The 20,173-nt window shown below is 44.8% G+C and overlaps 1 protein-coding gene across 2 annotated transcripts in view; it reads left to right on the top strand.

The window, feature by feature from the left end:
• The window catches only part of DPYSL2 (dihydropyrimidinase like 2), a 103,313-nt gene that overhangs the window by 19,121 nt on the left and 64,019 nt on the right, over nucleotides 1-20,173 (top strand). The window contains exon 1 of one of the 2 annotated variants that reach the window (XM_006916963.3): nucleotides 17,679-18,047. The exons of the other annotated variant lie outside the window; for it this stretch is intronic. Coding sequence (XP_006917025.1) covers nucleotides 18,009-18,047 — 39 coding nt within the window. The 5' untranslated portion in view covers nucleotides 17,679-18,008. Of the gene's footprint in view, nucleotides 1-17,678; nucleotides 18,048-20,173 lie in introns of those variants that run through there. 2 annotated transcript variants of the gene reach the window in all.

A 20,173-nucleotide genomic window follows, 5' to 3' on the forward strand; every position in this document is an offset into this window, starting at 1 on the left:
TACTTAGTACTCTGAATGGGGTGAGAGAGAAATGGGCCACTGTGGCAGTATCCCACACAGTTGGGGTATCTGGGTGCCCACTCACACATTCTCACTTTCCCCCATGGTAGAAATCATGGACCAAAAAGGGCTCTTGGCATTGAACTGTGCTGCCTTAAGGGAGGGATAATGCAGGTCAAGCCTGTTCCTCTTACCCACTCCAGTGCATCCAAACTCATATTTTTTTTCTCCAGTGGTGTACTGGATGCTTTTACTGGAAACCTGGGTTTCCATAAAGGCTCTCACCCATGAGTGATTATCTAAGGCAGTGTTCTCCAGGGACTCCTGGCCCGTGGCTGACAGGGGCTGGAGCTGGTTCACGAGCCACTGCAGAGTTCATAGCTGGAACTGAGGTCTGTCTACCTATTACCTGATGCACAGGTGGGCGAGACTCCTCCTGGATCCCTTGGCATATGGCGTTGGATCCCACAACTCTCGCAAGGGCCCTTTTGTCTGTAGATGGATGTCAAATTATTGTTATTGAGGAAGGAAACAAGCGAAAGGAGTCTTATTTGATCATCTTGTTGCTATCCCTCCGTGCTAAGTCTTTGAAATCTGGTACACGTTCTATTTATGCTTACAACACATCTCAGTTTGGACTAGCCACATTTCCAGCGGTCCGTAGCCACATATGGCCAGTGGAAACTGTATTGGATGTCATGGCCTTAATGTGACATTTCTTCTCCTTGTCCCAGTTCTTGATCACATTGCTGTTTAATTCTTTCATAGCCATAGTCCTGGCAGTACTCAGAGGAGTTAGATTATGGACTTCAGAACTAGACCAAATGAATTCAAATTCTGGTTCGACCACTTTCCTGTTGCATGATCTCTGAGAAAGTTAACATTTCTGTGCCTTGGTTTCCTTATCTAGTAACTTAACATAGAATAGTCCCTGTCTTAGAGTGTTGCTGTACAGATGTCAATGCTTAAAACTGTGCCTGTATACAGGAATTCTCCATAAATGTTAGCTGTTATTATTTACTTGCTCAATCTTGGTCTTCCTCACCTAGATTATAAACTTTTTTTAAGTGATAAATTTTTATTAAGTAATAGTTTCAACAGACCTAAGTTATATTGCAGTAAACATAATCCAAATAGATGCAGCATAGGATTATACACTTCTTGATGGCAGAAGTCACGTCTCCTTTAACTTTTATATTTCCCATGCTGGAGATATAGATGTGCTCAATATATTTTTGTTGGATGAATTTGAATAGACAGAGGCCCAGTGGGGTCAAGGGATATGGAGGGAGCAAGAAAGAGTGACCCATCAGGAAATGCAGCTGCAAGACAGTTGAGGCCAGATGGTGGAGGGCCGGGAAGGCCATGCTAAGGTGTCATATAGCTTATGGGGGGCAGGGTGCCAATGGTAGCATTTCTGTCTAGATTTTTTTCCTGTAATATTTTAAATAATGTAGTTGTAGATTTTTCTTTTCTTACATGGGTCCCCCAAGTTTTACTGTTAAAATATTATGCTGACTTTATAGAATTTAGAGCCTTTTCTTCTTTCTGCTCTGGATTGGTTGACATAACTCAGGTTTACCTGTTCTTGGCAGGTCTGATGAAACATTCCTGGGGGGGTGTCTGTTGTGGAAAGATTGTTCTGGCAGGAGAGGGAAGAATTTAAGAGAGGGAGGAAGAGTCTGGTGGCAAAATGACCAGAAAAATTAAGCAACGTCCGTCAGAGGAATAAGACAATTGCAGGCGAGGGTGGTGGCATGGTAGATAGAGCAGATAGAGCACCGATTCCGGAGCCAGCTGGAGCTGGGGCTGAGTCAGTTATTGAATTCCGGGCCTCAGCATAACTGATCTACTGGCTCTGGAGCCACATGAGAAGATAGAGACAATCCTGATTCCACCGCATCGTTCAGCATAAATCCTGGCCAAGAGAGTTGGTGGGAGTGCAGCGCCTGGTATTAGCAGGTGCTTAACTAGTGGCTGTTTTATGTTAATTAATATCATAAAAGTTAAGATAGGGAGGGAGAGAAGGAAATTTCAGAAGGTGCAGGATGGTCAATAGTGTCCAAAGCAGAATAAAATGAGGTAGAGTAAAGGCTGAGAGGCTACTGGTTGGTCATCAGGCACCGGTCTTTGTGCGAGCAGCCTTGGCTCAGGGTGGGTGGCAGCAGCTATGTGCTGCGAAGGTGGGAGATGGGGATGTGAGGTGGTGGGCGTGGGTGGGGTGATCTCATCTTGGTGTCCTTAGGGAAGATGGGTAGTTTGCTGGGGAGGCAGGTACAGGGAGGGCCCTCGTGCATTTGTTAAGTTCATTTGCTTTCGACAAGATGGGGAACGCTTATCGTGTTTGCTCAGTGAGAGGAAGGCCCAGTGGGAGGGCAGGACTCGTAGAGAGGGGCGCTGTGCTTCCCTGACAAGGTAGGAGTGACTAGCTTCAAGTGCAGAGGTGCCCGTGGTTGCTCCGAGATGGTCTGGGCTTTCTCTTGCAGCTAGAAGAGACTGTAACTCCAGGGATGGGGTCGAAGGTGAAGGGAGGGCACTTGAGATGTGGATGGGTTTTATTTTTAGGTAGAAGGCGGGGAGTGTGTTTTCCAAGGGTAAGTGGGACCAGGGTGGACTTCAAGAAAGGAGTGAGTTTTGATAAAGCATTTTTTTACTGAGATATAATTCACATACCATAAAATTTCACTCCTTTAAATGATGCAATTCAGTGGTTTTAGTTTATTTACAAGTTGTGCAACCATCACACTACTTTCAAGGCATTTTCATCAACTGAAGGGAAACTCATTAGGTGGTTACTCTCTATTCTCTCCACTCAAAACCCCTGGAAACCACTAATTTGCTTTCTGTCTCTATGGTTTTACCTATTCTGGGCATTTCATGTAAATGGAATCACACAATATGAAGCCGTTTGCGGCTGGCTTCTTTTACTTAATTTTCTTAATGTACTGCATGTTTGGGTACCCCCAAAATTCACATGTTGAAACCGTAACCCCCAATGGGATCGTGGTAGGAGAAGGGGCGTTTGGGAGGTGAGTAGGTCAGGAGGGTGGAGCCCCCATGATGCAATTCGTGTCCTTATAAAAGGAGACCGAGAGCTAGCCCTCCCTCTCCACAATATGAGGATACAACGAGTAAACGGCTGCCTGTGAGCCGGGAGGAGGACTCTCTCCAGAGCCCGATCATGCTGACGTCCTGATCTTCCAGCTTTTAGATCTGTGGGAAGTAAATGTTGCCTAAGCCACCCACGGTGTGGCATTCTGCTAAAGCAGGCTGAACTAAGACACTTAGCATAGTGTTGTCAAAGTCCAGCCATGTTGTAATATGTATTATTACATGTTGTAATATGTTTGTTTTTTTTATGGCTGAATGATATTTCATTGTATGGATATACCACTTTTTCAGACATTGGGTTGTTTCCACTTTTTAGCCAGTATGAATGGTGCTGCTATGAATATTTATGTACAGTTTTTTGAAGACATATGTTTTCAATTCTCTTAGGTATATATTTAGGAGTGGAATTGTTGGGTCATATGCTAACTCTATGTTTAACTCCTTAAGGAACTGCCAAACTGTTTTCTACAGTGGCTGCCCCATTTTACGTTCCCATTAGCAATGTGTGAGGGTTCCAATTTCCACATCCTCATCAATGCTTGTTATTGCCTTTTTGATTATAGCCAACCTACTGTGTGTGGGGTGGTATCTCATTGTGGTTTGGATTTGCATTTCTCTAATGACTAATGATGTTGAGCATCTTTTCATGTACTTGTTGGCTATTTGTATATCTTCTTTAGAGAAATGTCTATTCAAGTCCTGTGCCAATTTAAAAGAAATGAGTTGTTTGTCTTTTTCTTGTTGAGTTGTAGTTCTTTATATATTCTGAATACTAGCCCCTTATTAGGATTATGGTTTGCAAATATTTTTTTCCCATCCTGTTGGTTGTCTTTTTACTTCTTGATAGTGTTCTTTAGAGTTGGAAATATTAGGACTACTAATGACAACAATACTGGTTATTAATATTATTATCCTTACTAGGTGCCAGACACCATGCTAAGCCATTTATGTGGATTATCTCATTTAACTCTTTCAAAGATCCATGAGATAAAAGTGTGAGCTCTGGAGTCAGCTGCCTGGCTTTATGTTGGCAGTTGCTACTGCTTACCAGCCGTGCGACCTTGGTCAACTTACCTACCCTTTCTATGTATTGTTGCCAGTTTTAGCAAATAAAAACATAGGACATCCAGTTCATTTTGATTTTCAGATAAACACTCAATACTTTTTTACTTTGTTTAGTATAAGTATATCCCATGAAATATTTGGGACACAGTTATACTAAAAAAATTATTTATCGTTTATCTGAAATCCAAATTTAACTGGGCATCCTGTATTTTATCTGGTACTGGTTATTTCTTTGACAAAGTCTAAGTCTTTAGGTGCCTTAGCCAGTCTGGGCTGCTGTGGCTTAAACACCAAACATTTATTTCTCATAGTTCTGGAGGCAGGAACTCTGAGATCAGGGTGTCACTTTGGAAGGTATTGGCGAGAGCCCGCTTCCGAGGTACAGAGAGCCGACTTCTCTGTGTGTCCTCACATGGAGGACGGGGCAGAGGGGGCGAGAGGGCTCTCTGGCCTCTTCTCCTAAGGGCACTGATCTCATTGATGAGGATCCCACCCTTGTGAACTCATCACCTCCCAAAGGCCCCACCTCCTAATAACATCATGTTGGGGGTTAGGATTTCAGCAGATGAATTTTGGCGGATATAAGCATTCAGTCTCTAACATTAAGGTTGTTTAGGGGGATCGAATGTGTTATACATATACAGTTTTTAGAGCAGGAACTAGCATATAGTAAGTAACCAAAATATTACCTGTGATATTGCATGACTTTTTTCTATCCGGAAACTTGAATTCATTTCACAGAATGTAGGTATGGAGATTATGGTAAAAAACAAATGAGGGGAATATATACTAAGTTTCAGGCCTGTTTATGCAAAATTGGATACTGAGATTTGGATTTTTTTCAGTGTAGGGGTCATATAGGTCAATATTATGAATTGTGATGGAAACTAATTATTTACTTAGATGGGCTGGTCAAGATGAGCTTGTACAAGGTAACATGTACACGTTACCTTGTAATGAATGTGCCAGGACATAGTGCCAGCATGTTCCGCTTCGATGACAGAAACTTTAGGTTAACACCCAATGCCGTCAGCCGTGCGCAATGTCTTTACAAGTTCAGATAGCTTTCTGCCTCTCCAGGTGATAAGTGCTCTATGAGTAACATTTTTCAAAAATAAATGATTAGGTGAGCAAGACGTGAATAGTGGATTTGTGAAGGGGAGTAAATTGGGTTTGAAAAAGGAAGAATTAGACGATAAGTCTAAAAGAAGCAAAATAGAAACAAAAGAGAAATGTCTGCATGTGATAGAAAAATGGTGAAGATTCTAAATGCAGCTTTGTTGATGAGAAAGACCGTGAAAGGATGGTGAGGAGGATGAACCACCACCCAGCCCAGCCCCCGAGGGGAGAAAATGTCTATTAAGCCTGATGTCCCTTCATAGCTGAGAGGCATAAAAATGAAGGTTATGATAGATATTAAGGATATATTTATTTGATAGAAAAATTTTTAAATTGATTGTCTGAATAGTGACAAATAGATCTGTTTACAGCGGTGGGTCTCAGACATAATTCCTATAGAAGGCAACAGTTTCCTCACTACTGCTTAAATATTTGGATAATTAGGGCCAAATCACATATTGTGGGAGAAGCCCGAGAATGGCCTGGATTCTCCACTTTCACAGTAGTGGAGCCCGATTTGCCCCAGCTTTGCAAAGTCAAGGCAAGTTCAGGAGCTGCAGGATGACTCAGTGCTGGGTCCCTAACAATAGTCAGTTTTTGCCAATATCTGCACACAGTCTTTCATATCATTTATTTAATATTTTAGACAAATTGATTTCTGCCTCTTAAGCTTATTTTTAATTTTACATTTTGAAATAATTTTTAAAAATAATAAAACAATAAAACAGTTGTAAAAATAGTACAGAATTTCTGTATATCTTTCACCTGGTTTCCTTAAATTATTGGCATTCTATCACATCTGCTTCTCTCTCTCTCTCTCTCTCTCTCTTTCTCTCTCTCTCTCTATCTATCTCTCTCAACAAAAGCATAACCATATATTTTTTTCTGAATCATTTGAGCATAAGTTGCAGATAATGATGCTCCATTACCCCTTAATACTTAAGCATATATTTCCTAAAAGATAAGGGCACTTCTTAAATTATTGGCATTCTATCACATCTGCTGCTCTCTCTCTCTCTCTCTCTCTCTTTCTCTCTCTCTCTCTATCTATCTCTCTCAACAAAAGCATAACCATATATTTTTTTCTGAATCATTTGAGCATAAGTTGCAGATAATGATGCTCCATTACCCCTTAATACTTAAGCATATATTTCCTAAAAGATAAGGGCACTTCTCTCCATAATCAAATTATAACCATAAAATTGGAAAATGAACATTGACACAGTTGTACCACCTAATCCCGACTCCACTCAAACTTTGCCAGTCGTCCAGTAACGTCATTTGTGGATCCAACATGCAAGTCAGGATTTACATTTAGTTTTCATGTCTCTTTTATACTCTTCAATCTGGAACAGTTCCCTTTTCCTTGACTTTTCTTGACACTTAATGAAGATCACAAACTAATTTTGTAGAATGTCTCTCAGTTTGGACCGGTTTGGTGTTTCTTCATGATTTATGCTTTTTTGACATGACAACCTACCTTAGTCATTGGGGATTTGATTTCAATATATGAATTCTCTGGAGACACAGACATTCAGTCCCTGGCTCCCTAAAATTCATGTCCCTCTCTCATGCAAAATATCTTTATTCAATCTCAACAACTCTCAAAGTCTTAACTTGTTCTAGCATCAGTGCTAAAGTCTAAAGTCCAAAGTTTCATCTAAATATCATGTAAATCAGATATGGCTGAAGCTCAGGGTGCTAGATGTGCCTAGTGCTGCTGAGTTGTCATTGTTTCTGAGCTCTCTCATTGGACAGGACTAGGAAATATATGTGTGTGTGTAAATACTGACAGACATGTAGACACACACATCCATATCTATATATTTATCTTTCTACGTCTCTGTATACTGAAAACTGATTCTTCCAATTCCAACCTGGAGAATTTATTCTAGCTTTCTCCTTTTTCTTTTCTGACAGTAAGCGATGTGACTTCTGTTATCCTCAATATTATTACTTATTTTTTTCAACACCCTTGTATGCAACTGATATCCTGGTCACGGGAGCCATTTATTCAGCTTGGGATGCCTTCCCCCTTGTCTTCCACTCCTACCGGGTGCACTGACTGAATACTCACCAGGACATGTCCTGAACAAAGGGAGGGAGAAGAAGGGGGAAGTAACCTGCATATATATTTTTTTACTTTAACTTTGGTCTAAGCAATAATATCTGTAAAAATATGGGGTTGACATGCTAGTTGTTGTTTCTCATGCACAATAAACATAAAACTATTCCAATAAAAGTGTTTATTTGGATGCCACCTTGGGTACCTTTACACTGGGAAATAGTGGTCCAGTGGGTTGCCCAGAGCAACTGAGCCCCCGGCTTAGCATCCTTCATTAGGAAATAACTTCATGGAACTAAGGGCATGGGGTCATGTCAAGGGTTCCCAAGGAGGCTGGGTATGAGAATCGCTTGGACACTTAGAAAAATATATATTTAGATTTTTTGCCCCAACTCTTGCTGTTTCACAAGTATTTGCTAATTTGAAAAACCTCCATTGGCTTTTTCCACATTAAAAAACCCTTATTCCCAATGCTAATAATGGTAATTTTGGATTTATGTTTTTATGCTACTATTACTATTAATAATGTATTAGTTATCTATTGCTGCATAAAAAATTACCTCAAAATTTAGTGGCTGAAAACAACACTCGCTGTCTAGGTTTCCGTGGATCGGAACTCCAGGCACAGCTTAGTCGAGTTTCTGCTTTAGGGTCTCTCACAAGCTGTGTGATCGAGATGTCAGCCAGCATTGCAGTCATCTCTCACTTCAACTGAGTCTGGTTCCAAGCTCACTCACCTGGTTGTCAGAAGGATTCATTTCCTCATGAGTTACTGGACTGAGAGTCTCACTTCCTCACTGGCTTTTGGCAAGCCCTCATTTACTGGTTAGGTGCGTCTTTCCAACGTGGCAGATTGCTTCATCAAAGCATGCAAGCAGAGAAGGCAACCGAAAGAGCATGCTAATAAGATGAAGCTATTATCTTTTGTAACTCAATCACTTTGTTTGTCAGGGTTCTCCAGAGAAACAGAACCAGTGCCTCTATAAAGAGAAAAAATTATTTTACAGAATAGGCTCATGTGATTGTGGAGGCTGGCATGTCCACCTGCCGTCTGCAGAGTGGGCTGAAACACTGCAGACCCAGGAAAGAGCTGATGTTGCAGTTTGAGTCTGAAGGTGCTGCTGGTAGAATTTCCTCCTCGTTCTCAGGGGCAGTCAGTCCCTTTCTCTTAAAGCCTTCAACTGATTGGACGAGGCCCACTCACATAATGGAGGCTAACTGCTTTACTCAAAGTTTACTGACTTCAGCGTCACTCTCATCTAAAAATACCTTCACAGAAACATCTAGAATAACAATGAATCAAATATCTGGGTACTGTGGCCCAGCCAAGATGACACATAAAACTGAATGGTCCCAGGAACTTTGCAGTTGCCTGCTGCATGGTACCCCAGAACTTCAAAAGGCTATGAGGTTTCTCCAGTTTTGAACATTGGCAACCTGAATAGATGTACAAGCTCTTTGGCAGATGAGTTGTGAAGTCAAAATATGTAAGTAGAATAACCCTCTAAACTCCTGACACCAAGTTTAGTTAAAAGTCATTGAGAGGGCTGACCAGTTACTGCTTCGTTAGAGTCGTCTAAGACTCAGTTGGGGTGAGTGGGTCGCAAAATCACTGTAGTGAGTTGAGACCCACTATAGTTACTAAAAAAGAAGACTTTTGGTTGTATTCTAGTTGCATAGACACGTATGTATGCTAGGTCATGATGTAAAATGTACTTTTGCTAAGGATCTTGGTCCAAATGTTTGCAAAATGCTGGTCTCAAGTCTTCTCTAGATAGAGTCTATGGGCCACAGCCCTTGATGGAGATGAGCAGCGACGTGATGATACAAGAGCAGTTTAGATTTGACTTTGAAAAGTTTTCTGTGATGTCCTCCCCTGGCTGCTTTGCATTCCTATTTGTTTTTCTGAAAGACAATATCTTTATTTATTTTATTATAGAAGTGATATATGCTCATTGTGCAAAATTCAGACATCGAGAAAGGTATAAAGAAGTCACTCTTATTTTTCTCTAGGATTGTCGAGAGGAATAAATGAACCATTTATTTATTTAATTAAATTATTAAATTACTATTTAATTAAATAGTTATTTAAAATAATTAAATCATTTAAACGAATTACTTCAATTGATTATTATTAATAGTAATTATGTAATATATTATAACACTAGTAGAATAATCATGGTTGTGAAGAGCTTAAAACTATCTGGCACACAGAAACTGCTCATAAATATCAATGCTATTAAAATGTTGGTGTATATCCTATGCTAGAGTCTTTTAAAAAAAATTCATATACATGCATTTATTTACATTTATTGTCTATATGTGCTGTGCATGTTTTAATGAGTGGGATCAGATGAGAAGGTTGACATGTTAGGAGCTTGGAAGTCACAACTCCTATTCTCACAAGAAAAATGCTGAACGAACTGAAAATCAACAACTCTTCTTAGATCCATGAGATAAGTGAAGTCACAGGGCAAACTGCTGCAGCTGCAGTTGGAGAGACAGGCTAATGCAGAGAACCGGAGTTTATTGGAGCAGAAGCCCACCACTGGAGTGAGTACTGTGTACTTTTACCCCGTGCATCGTGGCCAGTTTCAGTCAAAAATTGCAAGGCATGTTAAGGACAAAAAAACATAGTTTGAAGATACAGAGCATAACTACTCATGACAGAGATTCTGAAGTTGTCGAACAGGAAATTTAAAATGACTATGAGTAATATACCAAGGGCTCTATTGGAAAAAATGGAAAACATGCAAGAACAGATGGATAATGTTAGCAGAGTGGTGGAAATTGAAAAAAAAAGTCGAAAAGAAATTCTAGAAAATAAAAACCCTGTAACAAAAATGAATAGCTTTGATGGGCTTACCAATAGACTAGACAGCCAAAGAGTCAGTGAGCTCAAAAAAATGTCAATAGAAACTTTCAAAACTAAAATGCAGAAAGAAAAAAAAGAATAAAAATTCAGAAAGAATGAAATGCAGATTCCCACTGCTCTTCTCCATTCTGATTCGGAGGTCATCTTACAAATGCGCAGACCTGGCCTCCCCAGCACAGGAAGACTCAGGAAAGGTGGTGCTGCGTGAGGCTCACATCCTGTCTCTCAGCTTTGGCCTTGACCCCAAGGGGGGCTGAAAAGGAAGGGCTCACACTGTTGGCTCCCCAGGGGTCACCTGAAGTTCTGGTGACAACCTGGGCCATCCACCTGGCCATGACTACTTCTGACATTCTGCAGGCCAAACGGCCAGATGACATCATTTAACTTAAAAAAAAAAAAAAGGAAGAAAGAAAGAAAGAAAAGAAAAATAATGGGAGGAAGCAAGCAAGATAAAGAGCATTTGTCTCAATACTGACTTGAAAGAACATTTCACCAGGTCAACTTGATCATCCTGCCTTTGCCTATCTTAACTTCCTCCATATCACCCAAGATGGATATTTGTCACACTGGAGAGTGCCAGTGCTGTGAAAGTGTCCTTTGTTGAAGCTCTCCTATCCCATTCCCATTAAGGACAAGTATCTGGAGTTATGTCCCCAATGAGGACTCTAACAAACCTGTCTGAAGGAATGGGCAAAAGGCATGGAGGGTTTTTGAATAAGTGAGCAGTTCCCCAGTGTTTGAACATGGCAATTCTTTTAAGAGACAAACTCCTGACATATAGTTTACGTTCTCTGGGCACGTAGTTCCCACTTTTTCTTGACCCTTTTTGGAACTGACGCAACTTCTGAATCAAGGAAGTCCCGGCTTGGTGAGGATCTGCTATGTTTCCTGGGTGTGGTGGAGCCTGAGCCTGCAGTATGGGCCGAGCAGAGGACTCCAACTGCAGTTAGCAAGCTGGAGCTGCAGGCAGGGCTGAGCTTTGTGAATGTCAGGCCTGATGCTTTGGGGGACACATCCCAGTGGGGTCTGCATTCTCTGTCGTGGATAATTGGACCCCAGGCCACATGACCCAATCCAGTAAGGCGAATTCTTGCCATCTGACATTTTAAAACAGGTTTACTTCAGGGGGGGCAGAGGTGGAAGGTGAGGCCTGGGTCACCTAGGCCAGGGGCTAGCTCAGTGGGCAGGGCCGGGGTGAAATCCACATGGGGTCACTGGAGAGGCTCTGCCTTGCTTTGCTTATTCAGCTCCTGTGTATTGATTGAGTGTCATGAGGTCCTTGCTAAGTAAGTGGAGAACAAGGTGGCTTAGGGAGCTCGCAATTGAGAGGCAGAGACTAAAAATACCCAAGTAAACACGTACATAAAAGTACTGTCAACTCGCGATCGTTGCTGTTAAGGATAGGGGATTTTCCTTGGAGAATCTGTGGCTGGACTTCAGATAGGGTGGTCAGGGAGGGTCTCCCGGAAGAGGACATTGAAGGATGAGAAGGAGCCAGGAGAAGAGGGAACAGCAGCAGCGAGAGCACTGGGAGGAAACAGAAGGAAACCGAGAGCTTCAGAGCACGTGGTGCTGGGAGCACAGGATGAGGCTGGGCAGGACGGCAGTCTTGATAAACAGCTGGCATTGATTTCTGCAAGCAGCCTGCTTTGTCGTCTGAAATTCTGCCAATCAGGGTCTTTCCCTTTTAGTGTAGGACAAGCACATTAAGGGTTCATAGCTCATTTAAACTTTAGTGTTAATCGATCATGTTTCCGGTGAAGAAAGAGATGGAGAATTAATTTGGGGACAAAATGAAGTGTCTAAAGAATGAACACGTGCAGGTCCCAGTGGACTGATGAAAGTTCTAGGAGCCTCGTGTGGCAGCCAGGAACTGTGAAAGAGGTAAAGAAAGAGATGACAGATATCCTAGGCCCACATCTTTCACAAGGCAGGTCCTGCTTCCTGTTAAACAAGTACTTTACCATTTAATGGACTAGCCCCTTGGGCTTGAGGCCATCACACAGATCTGCATTATAGTCCAGCTCTGGGCCTGGAACAGGAGGTTCTTTTGAGGTGTACTCTCCTGTCTATAAAATAAAGGTAAGAAGACTTACCTAGTAAGATTTTGGGGAAGATTAAATAAGATGTATTTGAAGTATTCAGCACTGTACCTAGACTATAGTAGGTGCTCATTAAATGCTGATTCTCTCCTTACTGACTACAGGAGTGTTTTACTAGAAGGCAGACAAGTAGAGGACTATGATTATAATATTTACCACTTTTTTGTAAGATGTTCCCGTTGGGTAAAAAGCAGGGCTGTTGATGTACTTTGGGAAGTGGGAAAAGTCCTAGGTGAGACCTGTGTTTTTGTCCATGTTCTCCTAGCTTTCTTGTCTGTAAAAGGAGGCGGCTAGGGGTGGTAGTACAGAGGCAGACTAGTTAAAAAACATTCCTGGGCCTTATCTCTGGGGAGTCTGATCAGAAGATCTGAGCTGGAGTCCCAGATGATTCTAACGCAGAGCCAAAATCACTACTGGTGATTCAGACCCAGGAACACTGGAACGAGGCCCTTTCCTAGTCCTGAGTCACCCTCCGGATAAAGCCTGAGGGGACCCGGTGCAGTTTTCTCATTAGCCACCAGAGGGCGAGCCTGAGATATGACCGCCAGAGCAAGATGCTGTCTTCCGCTCTGCAGAAAAACCCCAGGGAAAATCTGTGGTCACGCGGAGGATGGATGATGTGCAAGGTAAGTAACACAGGGGCATTTGGGAAGGCTGTGTGCTAACGAGATGAGAGGAGAAAGCCAAGTCTACCAGATTCTGTGAAGTGCACGCTTTCCTCTGTGCCCTGGCGAATGTGGACAGATGAGCCTCGTGTCCATATGCAGTCAAGACTTCTTCAGGATGCTTTCTCAGCTCCCACTGAGTTGACCAATAGTCTTTTCAGTTTAAGCACAAGAGGCATCTGGCTCAGAGGGCCAGTCACTCCTGACTCTCATCGGTCACCACTCCATACCCGGTAAAGGATGCACCCACTGGGAAAGGCTGTGGGTAGACTTGAGTCAGCGGCCCTTGGCTGTCGCTCTACAGACTCTGTCTCTTCAGGTTTGCATGCACAAAGAAAATGGCTGTCATGGCCTGGTTCCATCTGCAGAGAAGAGGGTATCACTTCCAGCTCAAGTGTCCTGGACAATGTCCTCAGTTTTTGGTAAGGAATTCAGTATCTTCTCATTTCCACTGCATTAACTTTAACTCCTCTAAAGGCTGCAGCTGAGGCCACAGCCTTTGCTGTCAGTCCTGCAGCAATATGGGGACTCGGGGGTCTCTTTTCTCTGCCACATCTAGGCTCCGTTCTTTCTGTCAGCAATTTCTGTTTTGGAGCTTCCCTACTCTGTGACATGTTGAATGTCGCACTTCTGCAGAGGCTCAGGCGGGGCCTCAGAAGCAGAAATGGTAACTCCTGCTTCCCAAAAGGGGGAACCTGAAACCCAGCAGAGTGGTGGGTCTGGTCCAGAACAGGACGCATCCTGTGCAGGGTGCTGAGGAACTGAAAGCAGCCTGTCACCCCCCAGCGCTGGAGAGACAGCACTCCGTCTCCCCACCCCCAGTTCCTGGCAGGTCCGTATGATGCAAACATCTTAAAAATCCTGACTGGAGGTCATCACTTAGACACCCACCCATGCATCCCTGTTGGGCCCTGTATGAGGGTAAGACAGACATGAGTAAGACCCTTGAAAGAGTTCCTAGTCTCTGTGAGCTCCACTTTTAAATGGAAGGAAAGTGATGCTCACCTACTCATGGTATAGGTCAGGATAGTATACTGTGAGTGGTATGATAACTGGTATAATGTAGGCATGTCCAAAAAATAATGGGTGGTTGGAGAGGGAACGATTTAAGCAAGTGGTGCTGAGAAAAAATTACTGGAGTTGCTTCTGGAGTTCATTTTAGGATTGGATGCTCTCTCCCTGTGTTTTCTCAGGTTTGTTGGTATGTGGCAGTTTTATTTAAGTGAGACATAGCTTAAAATTCAGGCAGCTACACCCATGCAAGGAATAATAAGCTGCATGATGACAAGGTTCTCTTGGTTTCAGGGACTTGCAGGAGATGAGCTGAGCTGCCAAGAAGGAAGATCCAGCAAGGCACTAGTGCTAAGAGAAATGCCTGAGTTGGGGCTATTGTTGCCATCAAAACTCACCATGGTGGTGACTTGGAAAAATCTTTTTTTCTCTTGCCATAGCAACGACAGCATTTATTTATTCACTAAATGTTGAGGGCCCCTGCCATGAATCAGGCAGTATGCTGGTTCCCGGAAAAAGAGGAATATGCAAAACTCTGAGCTTCTGGGAGTCATGCTTTGAGAGGAGAAATGGACAGATGATTACATATGGCAGGGTGTATGTTACAGTAGAGGTGAATACAGGAGATTGTGCTTAAGGCTTTAGGGACAGACTTTATTGAGGAGGCGATATGTAAAGTCACGTTTACAGAAAGTGTTGAGGCAAGAGGGAGGTGAAAGGAATAGCAGTCAGAGACAACGGCAGAGCTCAGATTTGAGAAGGGGCAGCGTGTGTGTCGGTACGAGTTTACATGCACCCCCTGAGCATGGGGATAAGGGCATGGGTGTCAGGGATGGGAGATGAAGCTGCAGATGAGGCTGCAGTCGGAGTCTGATACCTGGGTAGAACTCACTCCTCATGCTTATGGCGGGTTCTCCCTTCCCCTATAACATCCAGAGTGCCCTGGAAAGAACCATTTCATTAAACCATCATTTAATCACCACATCTTGCCTCCCTGGGTGTGGGGGGAGGAGTATGAGAAAGTGCCATAGTATGGAATAGGCCATGATACAATGCTTTTTCATCCTTGACATGCATTTAATTATTTTAAAAAATCAGAAAAATCATACCTGAGGCTAGGTTCAAATATATGGTAGAGGAATAATGATTTGAAAGTTTACAGGAAATTTTCATGGAGTGTTTATCTAAAGACAGAGTTAAAAAAAATAGTGTATATGAACAAGTCTATTTTTTTCATTGCACTGAGCAATAAGTATGGTAAGAAATGCAGATTGTACACAGTTCTTTTCCTAGATCCATTAAAATTATTTGCTATCTTCTATGTGCCAAATACTCTTAGGCTGTATCCAGTCAGAACAGACCAATGAATCTAAACCTTACATCTCTGATTTTTATGAGTGGAAATGTCAATTATCATGGACTAGGAACCTCATATCAATGGCTATAGAAATAAGACACAAAGGCTCTTTGGAGCTTTTATTGCAAAGCAAAATATTCAATGGCAAATTGATAAATAACAAGATAGTTACATTTGTTAAGATCAAACAATTCGGGAGCAGGAAAGCAGAACAAAAATATGAATAAACAATATAATTAGAAGTCATTTTGTTTTAAATTAATTTGAATCTTATTATTTACTTGCTTGCCAAGTGTTATTTTTCTCATGATTTAATAGGACACTTGACCCTCTGCCACTCTCCTGCTCTGCTCTCCTCCCCCCAATTTGAAACCTGCTGTTGGCTTTCCCAGGTAGAAGGGCCCATTTTATGCTTTCTCAAACTTGTGACTTGAACCCTACAGGCTGACACCAATACTTGCTGATATCAACTCACTTTGTTCTTAGCACATCACATGTTAGAGGAAAAGGTGCTTCTATTTTATTTTCAAGATGCATAGCTAATTGGAACTTGAATGAATTAACCAGCCTGGAAGCTTGCTGCATGCCTCACAGCTCCTTTCTGGGAATTTAGAATTTACAGGAGTTAAAGGATGCATTTCACATCTTCTGGAGATAACTATCCAAAGTGGCCAGATGCAGAAAGACATCAGAACATAGGCCCACAATAGCCCCAGGATTATTTTGTACTTATCTGGCTAATCTTTGCTGAGCAAGTGTGAGCCAATTACACATATCCTTTTTTTTTTTTTCAGGGCTGCTTGCGGGCCTCGGCAATGTAGGGGATTCTATTGTTTGTTCTCAAGCAGAGAAGCCCAAAGTCACAAGACTTTGATTTTAGTCTGTGCACCAGCGTGGACAACCTTTCAGAGAAATGACCCATGGTAGCTTGCTCGGGATCCACTGGACCAGCTTCCCCAGCTCCCTCCCTTCCCGCCTCGCCCCACGGGTATTGTGACAAAGTCAAGGGATCTTAGGCCTATTCAATTTCTAGAGCCAAGAGAGGCCTTGAATGCCGTTTTAGGTGTGATTAGGATCTCTGGGGAGTGAGGACTCCGCGTTTTAAACTCCGATTCCGGGAGGTTTTCTCCATGACTCCATTTCCCCTTCTTTTGGAACAGCTTTCCTTTCTTTCATTCCTCCTGCATCTCCTGTTCATCTCGCTTTCTGCCTCATTATGTGGGTGGGGGTCTGTCTATTCTTTGGGCTCCTTGGGTGCTGTGATCCTAACAGCTTTTCCGTGACAGATCTGCAGGCACCAGCGAAATGTCCCCAAAATGGCCTAGGTGGGCATGAGTGTTAGAGAACAGGGCCCTAATTCGGGCCATTTTTTGCCTCAACGTGTGGCTGCTACTCTCCTTAGCCCCCAAGTTCCTTGCGACCCGAAAACACAAAGGGACTGTTCAGGGAAGGGTTTCCCATCCCCAGCAGCAGACTGCGGCCTTCCCCGGCTCCGTCCTTCCCTACTCAGAGGAGGAAAGCCTTGACTTTTAGTTCCCAGGTGCCAGGCCGCGCGGATGCTTGCAGCCCAGCGCCTGACCGCAGGCTAGATTTCCAGCCTCGCCTCGAGCCCGCACCCCTCCCCGCCCCCGGGGAGCCCCGCGGGACGCCCCAGCGCCGCTCCACTCGCAGGCTCGCGTCCAGACTCCCCCCTCTGGGGCTGGGCGGCGCCGCGGCGAGCCCTCCCCGCTCCCTTCCCTCCGCTCGCTGCCATTTGAATTCCCTCGTCGACTCCTGGGCGGAGGCTGAGCGAGCCTTCGCGAAAGGCGAGGGCGGCAGGAGGAGGGCTCGGGCGCCCCTCCCGGGCGGCGCGGCGCCGGTCGGCGGTGCAGTCGCGCGCTCGCCGCCAGCGAAGCCATTGGCTCCGCGCAGTCACCCCACGCGGGGCTGCAGCGGCGGCCTCCGCGGATTGGCGCGCGGTCGGGCATCCACCGGGGCACGCGCGAGCGGGTGCGTGCCGCCCGGGCTGCACCGAAGCCCACCGACTCCGGGTTGGGCTCTCCCTGTCCGTAATGATCACCCCGCCATTGGCCCTGCGTTGCGGATGCTGCATTTGGGATTGCCGCCAGCCACGATCCCCGATGCCCCAGCCCAAAGAAAGGGCGCGAAAAGCGCGCTCCCCGTTCGGGCGCCGGCAGGGACCGCCGCCCTCCGCCGCACACTGCAGCATTTTCGCGCTCTCGCGCCGCTCCCCTCCCCGCCTGCATCATTTACATATCCCACGATTGTGGCCAATCAGAGCTCGTCTCTCTCGAAGCGGATGGCTTTTGCCGGAGAGGAAAGGGAGTGGCTGGTAGCGCATGCGCCGCGGTGGGCGACTTGAACCGAGGCTTTTATTGCTGTAGTTTATTTCCACCCCCTTCCCTCCCGTTCTCTCTCTCTTTCTTTTTTTTTTCCGCCCTAGCTGGGGCTGTGTTGGAGGAGAGGAAGAAAGGCAGAGGATTGCATTTATCCTTTACGTTCCTGGAATTCGCTATCAGCAAGACCAGCTAAGCGGTTGCACCTTTTTCAGTACTGCAAAAAATACCAAGTCTCTTTCCTGGCAATTTTGGCTTTAAAGCTGCCCTCTTGAAATTATCTTTTTTTTCCCAGGAGAGAGATGTCTTATCAGGGGAAGAAAAATATTCCACGCATCACGGTGAGTTTGGTACTTGGGAAATCTGCGGTCGGCCTGCATACCTTTTGTGGCACAGAACATCGAAGGAATTTTTTAAAAGGAGAGGGAGGAAGAGAGACCCAACTCTCCCCCCATCCCCCCGTTGCTAAAGGCAATCGCGATGGTGGGAGACGCAATCATATAGAATTATAAGCCACATGATTTGTAAGGCATTAAAATAGGAGCGTGTGTGCATTAAGGTCGTCCTGGGTAGCGCGCCAGATCCGCTGTATCCTTTTATTGTCAGAGCGTGATGCTGCAGTGCTGGCCTGCGGGGTGTAAGCAAATGGATGCCAGATTGAATATGCATGGTTGAAGCTCGGATATTGTTCTCTGGACTGCGTGCTGCGAGACTGGACTCTGGGAGCTGGTTGGGGAGATGGGAAATGGATTCTCCCTGTGCCTCCCTCCCACACCATAAAGGGCTTTCTGGAGCCTTCCTCCAGCTCTTTAGAAAAACGAGCGGGTTTCGCCTGGAGGCGTAATGACAGCAGAGGGATGCTGAAAGGGCAGGGCGTACCAGGATAATTTGGAAACGTGAAGGAAAAACAGGGACACAGTGATGAGCAGAGGAGGGTAGGGGCCAGGCGTTGGCTTTTTGTTGACCAGGGACCGTTTTTTTTGTGGCCCTCTTGGTGTTCTCGCCTTCTGGTTGGAGGCTGGGACCCTGGTAAGGCTCTGGGCTCGCTTTCTTGTGTCTTCCTGTCCCTTATTGGTGCAACAAAGCAGGCTGGAAGGGTGGGCGTTGGGGACAACGCCGAGACAGGATCGGGGAGGTAATGGCGCTGCACGACGCGAGGAGCAGATGGCCCGGTCCGGCCTCGGCCAGACAATGATCGCCGTGGCCGGTGGTGTCCGCGCAGTTCTGCAGCCTCCAGTGATTAGTTTGTAAATCACAAGAAAAACATCTAAGCGATGAATTGGCGCTGCTTCAGCGATGAACACAGGTTCTTGCTCCCACCGCTCCCCTGCCCACAACCCTCTCCCCATCTTTCTTGGAAAAATCTCTTCAATCCTAGTTCTCTACACCCCAAGTGAAATCCTGGGGAGGAAGGGAGGAAGGCGAGGGAAATTCATTGTTATATAATGATGTGCAATTGCAAATGGCCAGCTGACTGCTGGGTAGAGCCCAGAGCTGAGGCAGAGACCGAAAGAATCTTTGAAAAGTGTAGATGTGTTCAGGGCTGGATTTGAGGGCGCGCTTTCGCTCTGGTTTCCTCCGTAGCCACGGGTTCCCCAGCTTCCTCTGGATGCACAAGGGCACACCCATCCGCAGGAGAGAGATGTGGAAACAAATGCACAGGGGAGGGGGCGTGTGCTCGGGTGGATTTTGTAGGATGAGCTAGGCAGTTCTACAGGGAGGGTGGGTACTGGCTTTTTCTGGAAGGCTAAAGACCCAACATCCCAAAGGGCCGGGCCCCGGGGGAACCCGACGTCGTGTGTTTCCTGATGGGAGAAAGGAGTCTGGGGAGTGGGGGTGGAGAGCAGATCTGCTGCGAGCCTCAAATAATTTGCTGTCTTCGTGAATGAAAAAGGCAGTTTCGTTTTGACATTGTGGGGAGAAAAAAATTTAAAAAGCAAACAAGACGGATTTTTAAAAGAGCGCCCCCTCTACCCTTTAAAAAATTTGGTTGCATTATGTAGGACCTGTGTAGCATGGTTTTCCTCCGTCGATCATCACGGCCAGCCTCTTATGTAAGAAGCCTTCTGGAAGGCACTAGACCGAACCAGACTGTGATGTTTCATTTTTTTTTCTTGGCGTGGTGTTGGCTCTGGGATTCACAGTGATAGCGGGATCAGGTACCTCAGCTACTAAGGGAGCAGGTGGTGAAGGGCAGGGCTTCTCCTTGCCTCCCAGGCAATATTTACCCTGTCAAGGCTGGAACTGATGGAGAGAGGGAGAGCTATGTGGCCTAACCTCTCTGAGCCTCAGTTTCTCAGTGTCATGGAAATAATCTGGTGCCATCTGCTTCATAGATTTGTTTTGACATGGTGTACACATAGGATTTTGTAAAGGTCTTTACATTTATCTTATACAACTACAAGAGTTGTTGGCTTTCCAACAACTAGACTTTCCAAAGCCTATGGCAGGTTGACTTTGTACCCTA

Source organism: Pteropus alecto, unplaced genomic scaffold (assembly GCF_000325575.1).
Source record: "Pteropus alecto unplaced genomic scaffold, ASM32557v1 scaffold166, whole genome shotgun sequence".
NCBI classification, from domain to species: Eukaryota; Metazoa; Chordata; class Mammalia; order Chiroptera; family Pteropodidae; genus Pteropus; species Pteropus alecto.